Here is an 11,745-nt window from a genome sequence, read left to right on the forward strand (position 1 = left end):
GTCAGAATGTCGTCTGTGGTTCCTCTGGTCAGAATGTCAGAATGACGTCTGTGGTCAGAATCTCTGGTCAGAATGTCGTCTGTGTTTACTCTGGTCAGAATGTCGTCTGGTTGCTCTGGTCAGAATGTCGTCTCTGGTCAGAATGACGTTTACTCTGGTCAGAATGTCTGGTTGCTCTGGTCAGAATGTCAGTCTGTCAGAATGTCGTCTGTGGTTGCTCTGGTCAGAATGTCGTCTCTGGTCAGAATGTCGTCTGTGGTTACTCTGGTCAGAATGTAGTCTCTGGTCAGAATGTCTGTGGTTACTCTGGTCAGAATGTGCTCTGGTCAGAATGACGTCTGTGGTCAGAATGACGTCTGGTCAGAATGTCGTCTGTGGTTACTCTGGTCAGAATGTCGTCTCTGGTCAGAATGTCGTCTGTGGTTGCTCTGGTCAGAATGTCGTCTCTGGTCAGAATGTCGTCTGTGGTCAGAATGTCGTCCGTGGTTACTCTGGTCAGAATGTCGTCTCTGGTCAGAATGTCGTCTGTGGTTGCTCTGGTCAGAATGTCGTCTCTGGTTGCTCTGGTCAGAATATCGTCTCTGGTCAGAATGTCGTCTCTGGTTACCATCTTCCAGACCAACTTTGGGTGGTGAACTCTCTCTGATCCCCAGTTTGTTGATATTTGTGTCATCACTACTCTAGATGGGAGCCTGTTTCTCCAAAGTGTTTGATGGTTGTCCACTGAAAATCAACTGTGCCACGTCGTGGATACACCCAGATACCAAAGGTAACACACACACACACTACTGTACACACACACACACACACACACGTGTTAGAGAGAGTGAATATGTGTCACAGACAATTCAATATGTTTCTACTGTTTTCCAGACCAATACCTTATATTTGGGACAGAGGATGGGATCTATACCCTCAACCTGAATGAGCTGCATGAAGCCACCATGGAACAGGTAGGAACACATAGGTTAACATGTCGAGGATAACTTCGCTTTGACACTAATAAAACTTGTAAACATAAACATATAGGACCAAACCGATAACACATATTATCGTCTGTAGTCTTTAATACGGTGGTAGGCACAGCACTAAAAAATATTAGGGAAGGAACGATTCACCCGATACGCATCAGTCCCCGATTCTTAATGTTTAAGATACAAGTGTATTCCCAAAACCGATCCAAATGTAGCGTGCGTCGGTCAGAAAATGTTTTGAAACCGTTAGGAATCGCCGGTTCACTAAAAAAGTTTAGCTCGTATATGACATACCTTCAGAAATAACTGATGAGTCCTCTCCTTCAGTGTGCTAACTGCATGTAACGGTGTTGACAGTCGTTGAGCTACAAATCATTTTGCGTGCCGGAAAAAAACCCCGGGCGATGTCAGTAGCCTAGTCAAACGGCGCGCTGTACCCCAGCTTTGCGGCGCTGACCAACGCGAGGTGGACTTGCCTCTTCCTGGTCTTGACCATCTGCACGCCACCTTTATCCTTGAATTTGTAAAATTGATTGCGTGATATTAGGCTTTATTAGTTGGGGTGACAACCTACACTACCGTTTGGGGTCACTTAGAAATAATTTACAACATTAACAATGTCTACACTGTTGCTGATCAATTTGATGTTATTTTAGTAGACAAAAAAACAAAAAGATTTTTCTTTCAAAAACAAGAACATTTCTAAGTGACCCCAAACTTTTGAACGGTAGTGTGTATTTTACGGTAGTGTGTATTTTACGGTAGTGTGTATTTTACGGTAGTGTGTATTTTACGGTATTTTACGGTAGTGTATTTTACGGTATTTTACGGTAGTGTGTATTTTACGGTATTTTACGGTAGTGTGTATTTTACGGTAGTGTGTATTTTACGGTAGTGTGTGTATTTTACGGTAGTGTGTGTTTACGGTGTGTGTGTGTTTACGGTAGTGTGTGTTTTACGGTAGTGTGTTTTACGGTAGTGTGTTTTACGGTAGTGTGTGTTTTACGGTAGTGTGTGTTTTACGGTGTTTTACGGTAGTGTGTACGGTAGTGTGTGTTTTACGGTAGTGTGTGTTTTACGGTAGTGTGTGTTTTACGGTAGTGTGTGTTTTACGGTATTTTACGGTAGTGTGTGTTTTACGGTAGTGTGTGTTTTACGGTAGTGTGTGTTTTACGGTAGTGTGTGTAATTTGGTTATAGTGTTGCAGCAGTGGTGGAAAATACTTCAAATTACAACTTCTGTTGTTTTTTGGGGGGGGGGTAACTGTACCTCACTACAAATCAAAATAGCAAATAAAACATTTAAATTAAAATACCTCAGACTAAATTCTATAATGATGTTCTTTAGAATTTAAGCAAAATATCTTTGCTAACTTTTACTTCACTACATTCCTAAAGAAAATAATGTACTTTTTACTCCATACATTTTCCCTGACACCCAAAAGTACTCGTTACATTTGAAACGAAAATGGTCAAGAAAACATTCCTACTGCCTCTTATCTGAAGGACTCACTAAACACAAATGCTTCATTAGTAAATTGTTGGTGTGCCCCTGGCTATCTGTCAATAATTATTTTTTAAATATACCAAAAATTGTATCGTCTGGTTTGCTTAATATAAGGAATTTGAAATGGTTTATATTTTTACTTTTGATACTTAATAAGTACATTTTTATCAATTACATTTACTTTTGATACTTATATTTAAAACCAAATACTTTTAGACTTTTACTCAAGTAGTATTTTACTGGGTGACTTTCATTTGAGTCATTTCTATTAAGGGATCCTTAAGGGGTCTTTAAGGGATCCTTAAGGGGTCTTTAAGGGATCCTTAAGGGATCTTTAAGGGGTCCTTAAGGGGTCTTTAAGGGATCTTTAAGGGATCCTTAAGGGGTCTTTAAGGGATCCTTAAGGGGTCTTTAAGGGATCCTTAAGGGGTCTTTAAGGGATCTTTAAGGGATCTTTAAGGGATCTTTAAAGGGGTCTTTAAGGGGTCTTTAAGGGATCTTTAAGGGATCCTTAAGGGGTCTTTAAGGGATCCTTAAGGGGTCTTTAAGGGATCCTTAAGGGGTCTTTAAGAGATCTTTAAGGGGTCTTTAAGGGATCCTTAAGGGGTCTTTAAGGGATCTTTAAGGGATCCTTAAGGGGTCTTTAAGGGATCTTTTTTTAAACTGTTGTACTTTTTCCACCACTGTGTTGCAGTTCTTGACCGGTGCGCCTGGCACCTACTACCGTAACCCGTTCAAAGGCAGTTCAATATTTTGTCTTGCCCATTCACCCTCTGAATGGCACACATTCACAATTGTTTTAAAAAATGATTCTTTAATTAACCTGTCTCCTCCCCTTCATCTACATATCTCCTCCCCTTCATCTACATGTCTCCTCCCCTTCATCTACACTGATAGAAGTGGATTTAACTAGTGACATAAATAAGGGATCATAGCTTTCACCTGGATTCACCTGGTCAGTCTACGTCATGGAAAGAGCAGGTGTTCCTAATGTTTTCTATACTCTGTAAATAATTATGGTCATTTTTAGATATACAGTGGGGAGAACAAGTATTTGATACACTGCCGATTTTACAGGTTTTCCTACTTACAAATCATGTAGAGGTCTGTAATTTTTATCATAGGTACACTTCAACTGTGAGAGAATCTAAAACAAAAATCCTGAAAATCACATTGTATTATTTTTAAGTAATTAATTATCATTTTATTGCATGACATAAGTATTTGATCACCTATCAACCAGTAAGAATTCCGGCTCTCACAGACCTGTTCGTTTTTATTTAAGAAGCCCTCCTGTTCTCCACTCAGTACCTGTATTAACTGCACCTGTTTGAACTCGTTACCTGTTTAAAAGACACCTGTCCACACACTCAATCAAACAGACTCCAACCTCTCCACAATGGCCAAGACCAGAGAGCTGTGTTAGGACATCAGGGATAAAATTGTAGACCTGCACAAGGCTGGGATGGGCTACAGGCTACAGGACTGTTGGCTCAAGGCATAATTCAGCTTTGTGAGAAGGCAACAACTGTTGGCTCAATTATTAGAAAATGGAAGAAGTTCAAGATGACGGTCAATCACCCTCGGTCTGGGGCTCCATGCAAGATCTCACCTCGTGGGGGCATTAATGATCATGAGGAAGGTGAGGGATCAGCCCAGAACTACACGGCAGGACCTGGTCAATGACCTGAAGAGAGCTGGGACCACAGTCTCAAAGAAAACCATTAGTAACACACTACGCCGTCATGGATTAAAATCCTGCAGCGCACACAAGGTCCCCCTGCTCAAGCCAGCGCATGTCCAGGCCCGTCTGAAGTTTGCCAATGACCATCTGGATGATCCAGAGGAGGAATGGGAGAAGGTCATGTGGTCTGATGAGACAAAAATAGGGCTTTTTGGTCTAAACTCCACTTGCCTTGTTTGGAGGAAGAAGAAGGATGAGTACAACCCCAAGAACACCATCCCAACCGTTAAGCATGGAGGTGGAAACATCATTCTTTGGGGATGCTTTTCTGCAAAGGGGACAGGACGACTGCACCGTATTGAGGGGAGGATGGATGGGGCCATGCAACAACCTCCTTCCCTCAGTAAGAGCATTGAAGATGGGTCGTGGCTGGATCTTCCAGCATAACAACGACCCAAAACACACAGCCAGGGCAACTAAGTGGCTCCGTAAGAAGCATCTCAAGGTCCTGGAATGGCCTAGCCAGTCTCCAGACCTGCACCCAATAGAAAATCTTTGGAGGGAGCTGAAAGTCCGTATTGCTCAGCGACAGCCCCGAAACCTGAAGGATCTGGAGAAGGTCTGTATGGAGGACTGGGCCAAAATCCCTGCTGCAGTGTGTGCAAACCTGGTCAAGAACTACAGGAAACGTATGATCTCTGTAATTGCACACAAAGGTTTCTGTACCAAATATTAAGTTCTGCTTTTCTGATGTATCAAATACTTATGTCATGCAATAAAATGCAAATTAATTACTTAAAAATAATACAATGTAATTTTCTGGATTTTTGTTTTAGATTCCGTCTCTCACAGTTGAAGTGTACCGATTTGATAAACATTACAGACCTTTGTAAGTAGGAAAGCCTGCAAAATCGGCAGTGTATCAAGTACTTGTTCTACCCACTGTACAGGGTAAAAGTTGATAATTTCATAACGAGGACAGCGATTACTTTTGGTGAGGCACACTGTATGGCCGAAGAGAAGATCACTCTGTAAAGAAAACTTGTCAAAACCATTTGATTTGGAGATGGGAGGCGAAAGACAAAGTTTTGCTATATATTCATTGGCTGTGGTCATAGCTGTTTTGTGAATTACGTTTCAAACTAAAACGTGTCGTTCCTGTATCGTATCGGAGCCCATGTATCGAGCTAGATACGAATCAGAAAGATGCCCATCCTTAATAAATATAGCTTTAAACATGGCTACACTCATTTTTACCTCTTAGTTACTGTAGATCTGAATCCGTGAAATAGTGTGCTGTCTACTGCCGAATTGTTCTATTTCAACAGTGAGTATTGAATGTCCTTTATTGTGTTATGTTCCCCTTCTAGCTGTTCCCCAGGAAGTGTACCTGGCTCTACATCATCAACAACAACCTGATGTCTCTGTCAGGTGAGTCAGTAGGACAGATACAGATATCAACAACAACCTGCTGTCTCGGTCAGGTGAGTCAGTAGGACAGATACAGGTATCAACAACAACCTGCTGTCTCTGTCAGGTGAGTCCGTAGGACAGATACAGGTATCACAACAACCTGATGTCTCGGTCAGGTGAGTCAGTAGGACAGGTATCAACAACAACCTGCTGTCTCGGTCAGGTGAGTCCGTAGGACAGATATAGGTATCAACAACAACCTGCTGTCTCGGTCAGGTGAGTCCGTAGGACAGATACAGGTATCAACAACAACCTGCTGTACTGCAGTCTTGAGAGGCGGTATCAATCACAGCCAGCTGCTAGAGATGGTGCCATGATAACCTGCAGCTTTGTTTTTCTGTTGTCTGACTGGAAATACCATTACCTCATAACTATTCCACAGGAGCAATGCCATTACCTGGCATCTACACACCATACTGTAAATACAATCACCTCATAGCTATCTATAGACGCAGAAGTAGCAGGATGTTTAGAAGCTTTCGGATTAAAAACCTTTATAAGAAGTGCTTGACTGCATATTATTGTGAGTCCTGTCTTTTATGGCCTACTGCTGTGTGGAATAAATATGGCGTTTTATATTGACCAGTGGTTGTGAAGACTCCTGGTTGCAGTAGAAATGTAGATAGTTTGGGCCGATGATACACCTCATGACCAAAAGTATGTGGACAACTACTCGTCTTAACATCTCATTCCAAAATCGTGGCCATTTTAATATGGAGTTGGTCCCCCCCTTTGCTGCTAAAACAGCCTCCACTTGTCTGGGAAGGCTTTCCAATAAGATGTTGGAACATTGCTGCAGGGACTTGCTTCCATTCAGTCGCAAGAGCATTAGTGAGGTCGGACACTGATGTTTGGGAGATTGGGCCTGGTTCCTATTCATCCCAAAGGTGTTCGATGGGGTTGAGGTCAGGGTTCTGTGCAGGCCAGTTAAGTTCCTCCACACCAATCTTGACAAACCATTTCTGTATGGACCTCGCTTTATGCACGGGGACATTGTCATGCTGAAACAGGAAAGGGCCTTCCCCAAACTGTAGCTAGAAAGTTCGATGTACAGATTCATCTATAATGTCATTGTATACTGTAGCATTAAGATTTCCCTTCACTGGAACTAAGGGGCCTTACCCAAACCATGAAAAACAGGACAGATACAGACTATTAATTCCTCCCCCACCAAACTTGACAGTTGGCACTGCATTGGGCCAGGTACCATTCTCCTGGCATCCGCCATACCCAGATTCATTCGTTGGGACTGCCAGATGTAGAAGCGTGATACATCACTCCAGAGAACGCGTTTCCACTGCTTAAGAGTCCAATGGCGGCAACCTTTACACCACTCCAGCCGACGCTTGGCATTGCTCATGGTGATCTGAGGCTTGTGTGCGACTGCTCGGCCATGGAAACCCATTTCATGAAGCTCCTGACGAACAGTTCTTGTACTGACGTTGCTTCCAGAGGCAGTTTGGAACACGGTAGTGAGTGTTGCAACTAAGAACAGATGATATGTTTACGCGCTTCAGCATTCGGCGGTCCCGTTCTGAGAGCTTGTGTGGCCTACCACTTTGCGGCTGAGCCGTTGTTGCTCCTAGACGTTTCCACTTCACAATAAAATCACTTACAGTTGACCGGGGAGGCAGATCTAGCAGGGCAGACATTTGATGAACTGACTTGTTGGAAAGGAATGTCACTGAGCTCTTCAGTAAGGCCATTCTACTGCCAATGCTTGTCTGTGGAGATTGCATGGCTGTGTGCTCGATTTTTATACACCTGTCAGCAACGATTGTGGCTGAAATAGACAAATCCACTAATTTAAAGGGGTGTCCACATACTCTTGTGTATATATAGTGCAAGACATGAAAGTAGAGAACCACTTTCTCTGAGAAAGACTCATTGTAGTTAGTTTATGCATGTCCCAATGTACAGTTGATGTTAGAAGTTTACATACACTTAGGTTGGAGTCATTAAAACTCGTTTTTCAATCACTCCACAAATTTCTTGTTAACAAACTATAGTTTTGGCAAGTCTGTTAGGACATCTAATTCGTGCTTGACACAAGTCATTTTTACAACAATTGTTTACAGACAGATTATTTCACTTATAATTCACTGTATCACAATTCCAGTGGGTCAGAAGTTTACATACACTAAGTTGACTGTGCCTTTAAACAGCTTGGAAAATTCCAGAAAATAATGTAATGGCTTTAGAAGCTTCTGATAGGCTAATTGACATAATTTGAGTCAATTGGAGGTGTATCTGTGGATGTATTTCAAGGCCTACCTTCAAACTCAGTGCCTCTTTGCTTGACATCATGGGAAAATCAAAAGAAATCAGCCAAGACCTCAGAAAACAAATTGTAGACCTCCGCAAGTCTGGTTCATCCTTGGGAGCAATTCCCAAACTCCTGAAGGCACCACATTCATCTGTACAAACAATAGTACACAAGTATAAACATCATGGGACCATGCAGCTCTCATACCGCTCAGGAAGGAGACTCGTTCTGTTTCCTAGAGATGAATGTACTTTGGTGCGAAAAGTGCAAATCAATCCCAGAACAACAGCAAAGGACCTTGTGACGATGCTGGAGGAAACGGGTACAAAAGTATCTATATCCACAGTAAAACGAGTCCTATATCGACATAACATGAGAAAGGCTGCTCAGCAAGGAAGAAGCCACTGCTCCAAAACCGGCATAAAAAAGCCAGACTACGGTTTGCAACTGCACATGTGGACAAAGATAGTACTTTTTGGAGAAATGTCCTCTGGTCTGATGAAACAAAAATAGAACTGTTTGACCATAATGACCATCGTTATGTTTGGAGGAAAAAGTGGGAGGCTTGCAAGCCAAAGAACAACATCCCAACCGTGAAGCACGGGGGTGGCAGTATCATGTTGTGGGGGTGCTTTGCTGCAGGAGGGATTGGTGTACTTCACAAAATAGATGGCATCATGAGGAATGAAAATTATGTGGATATATTGAAGCAGCATCTCAAGACATCAGTCAGGAAGTTAAAGCTTGGTTGCAAATGGGTCTTCCAAATGGACAATGATCCCAAGCATACTTCCAAAGTTGTGACGAAATGGCCATCACAAAGCCCTGACCTCAATCCTATAGAAAATGTGTGGGCAGAACTGAAAAAATTAGTTACACCAGCTCTGTCAGGAGGAATGGGCCAAAATGCACCCAACGTATTGTGGGAGGCTTGTGGAAGGCTACCCAAAATGTTTGACCCAAGTTAAGCACTTTAAAGGCAATGCTACCAAATACTCATTTAGTGTATGTTAACTTCTGACCCACTGGGAATGTGATTAAATAAATTTAAAGCTGAAATAAATCATTCTCTCTACTATTTTTCTGACATTTCATATTCTTAAAATAAAGTAGTGATCCTAACTGACCTAAGACAGGGAATCTTTACTAGGATTAAATTGTCAGGAATTGTGAAAAACTGAGTTTAAATGTATTTGGCTAAGTGGTATTAAAACTTCAGACTTCAACTGTATATAGCTCATCTGTACTAGAGGTCTTCACGCATCCACCTGTACCCGAGACCCAATCCGGTACCCGAGACCCGATCCGGATACAGAATTGTAAATAATATCACTGGTCTGGATCGGATCTGTTTCTCATGGGTATGCGTAATTTGACGCTACTCTTGCGTTTCACGAGAGTGGCACGTGTGACGTTTTCTTGGTCAATCATAAGTCATAGAGCCTCCGTGTGGGGCAGAAGTTAGGAGATATCTAATCAATGGAAGATGGAATGAAAATTGTGGAATTAAAAGTTGGGCTTCAACGACCAAGAGCCAACAGGTAGACTGCTGCTTTTTATTCTGAATGGAGTCGTTGTTTGTAACTGTGTAGGACCAGGAAGTACATGCAACCTCAATTAGCCTAGCTAGCTAGTTAGCTTAACTAGCTTCTCCCAGTTTGATCCAGGCAAGACAGGTACTACGTAATCATATTGCATGATAAATAACCTAGCTATGGAAGCTATAGCGTAAGTCGGCTCTGTTGCTGTCTCCCCCTCCCTCCCCTGTTCCTCGTGTCACTTGCTCACACTCACAGTAGCTTAAACACACAGCATGACCCCAGCTTCACCACTTTCTACTTCCTCCCTCTCGCAGCACGACCCCAGCTTCACCACTTTCTACTTCCTCCCTCTCGCAGCACGACCCCAGCTTCACAACTTTCTACTTCCTCCCTCTCGCAGCACGACCCCAGCTTCACAACTTTCTACTTCCTCCCTCTCGCAGCACGACCCCAGCTCGCAGCACACTCACAGTCGCAGCACGACCCCAGCTTACTTCCTCCCTCTCCCTCGCAGCAGCACGACCCCAGCTTCACCAAGCACACCCCAGCTTCACCACTTTCTACTTCCTCCCATCTCGCAGCACGACCCCAGCTTCACCACTTTCTACTTCCTCCCATCTCGCAGCACGACCCCAGCTTCACCACTTTCTACTTCCTCCCATCTCGCAGCACGACCCCAGCTTCACCACTTTCTACTTCCTCCCTCTCGCAGCACGACCCCAGCTTCACCACTTTCTACTTCCTCCCATCTCGCAGCACGACCCCAGCTTCACCACTTTCTACTTCCTCCCATCTCGCAGCACGACCCCAGCTTCACCACTTTCTACTTCCTCCCATCTCGCAGCACCCCAGCTTCACCACTTTCTACTTCCTCCCTTCCTCCCTCTCGCAGCACGACCCCAGCTTCACCCACTTCCTCCCTCTCGCAGCACGACCCCAGCTTCACCACTTCTACTTCCCCTCTCGCAGCACGACCCCAGCTTCACCACTTTCTACTTCCTCCCTCTCGACCCCAGCAGCACGACCCCAGCTTCACCACTTTCTACTTCCTCCCATCTCGCAGCACGACCCCAGCTTCACCACTTTCTACTTCCTCCCATCTCGCAGCACGACCCCAGCTTCACCACTTTCTACTTCCTCCCATCTCGCAGCACGACCCCAGCTTCACCACTTTCTACTTCCTCCCAGACCCCAGCTTCACCACTTTCTACTTCCTCCCTTCACGACCCCAGCTTCACCACTTTCTACTTCCTCCCATCTCGCAGCACGACCCCAGCTTCACCACTTTCTACTTCCTCCCATCTCGCAGCACGACCCCAGCTTCACCACTTTCACTTCCTCCATCTCGCAGCACGACCCCAGCTTCACCACTTTCTACTTCCTCCCATCTCGCAGCACAGCTTCACCACTTTCTACCCCAGCTTCACCACTTTCTACTTCCTCCTCTCCTCCCATCTCGCAGCACGACCCCAGCTTCACCACTTTCTACTTCCTCCCATCTCGCAGCACGACCCCAGCTTCACCACTTTCTACTTCCTCCCATCTCGCAGCACGACCCCAGCTTCACCACTTTCACTTCCTCCCATCTCGCAGCACGACCCCAGCTTCACCACTTTCTACTTCCTCCCATCTCGCATCAGCTCCCAGCTTAAACTTTCTACTTCCTCCCATCTCGCAGCACGACCCCAGCTTCACCACTTTCTACTTCCTCCCATCTCGCAGCACGACCCCAGCTTCACCACTTTCTACTTCCTCTACTTCCTTTATCAGCTCCGGTAAATAAAGTAGCCTAAAAAAATTGACTTTTCTGCTGCTTCCCTCACAAATCTCTCACATCCGACCAGGTCTACACTGGAACGGACCCTCGTTGTCCGTTGGGAACGTGGTTTCTATATAAAACATTTATAGTAATAATACACATTGGGTCTGGAGCGAAAGCCCCAGGTTAATTTATTTTATGGGCCCGTGAAGACCTCTACTCTGTAACCATGTGTGCTATATCTGTGTTTTAACCACTGTTGATTTTCTCTACACGCCGCTCTGTTGTAAGAAAGTGAAAGTAAGCATTTCTTACTTATTGTAAATTACTACTAGGTAAACTTAATTTTACTGTTGTGTATCCTAAAAATTAAAAAAAAGTAACAATAATATGTTAGAAGCCTTTACTATGGATGATAATTACTTAAAATAAGTCTGAGGAAGTATACAAGTCATACAAATGTTAAGGACTGTTGAGAGATATTTTTTTTAAAAAGGGGGCACAAAAGAAAATAAAGATTTTTCAGGGGCATGAGTGAATTT

The 11,745-nt window shown here is 43.9% G+C and overlaps 1 protein-coding gene across 6 annotated transcripts in view; it reads left to right on the forward strand.

Moving 5' to 3' along the window:
- The window catches only part of map4k5 (mitogen-activated protein kinase kinase kinase kinase 5), a 100,895-nt gene that overhangs the window by 63,965 nt on the left and 25,185 nt on the right, over positions 1–11,745 (forward strand). For 3 of the 6 annotated variants that reach the window (XM_042330287.1, XM_042330291.1, XM_042330290.1), the window contains 4 exons: positions 685–769; positions 874–953; positions 5,535–5,595; positions 11,495–11,503. In XM_042330287.1, the coding sequence (XP_042186221.1) occupies positions 685–769; positions 874–953; positions 5,535–5,595; positions 11,495–11,503 (235 nt within the window). The remainder of the gene's footprint in view (positions 1–684; positions 770–873; positions 954–5,534; positions 5,596–11,494; positions 11,504–11,745) is intronic. The other 3 variants (XM_042330288.1, XM_042330292.1, XM_042330289.1) reach the window with 1 other exon arrangement.

The sequence above is a fragment of the Oncorhynchus tshawytscha genome, linkage group LG11, assembly GCF_018296145.1.
Source record: "Oncorhynchus tshawytscha isolate Ot180627B linkage group LG11, Otsh_v2.0, whole genome shotgun sequence".
NCBI lineage: Eukaryota > Metazoa > Chordata > Actinopteri > Salmoniformes > Salmonidae > Oncorhynchus > Oncorhynchus tshawytscha.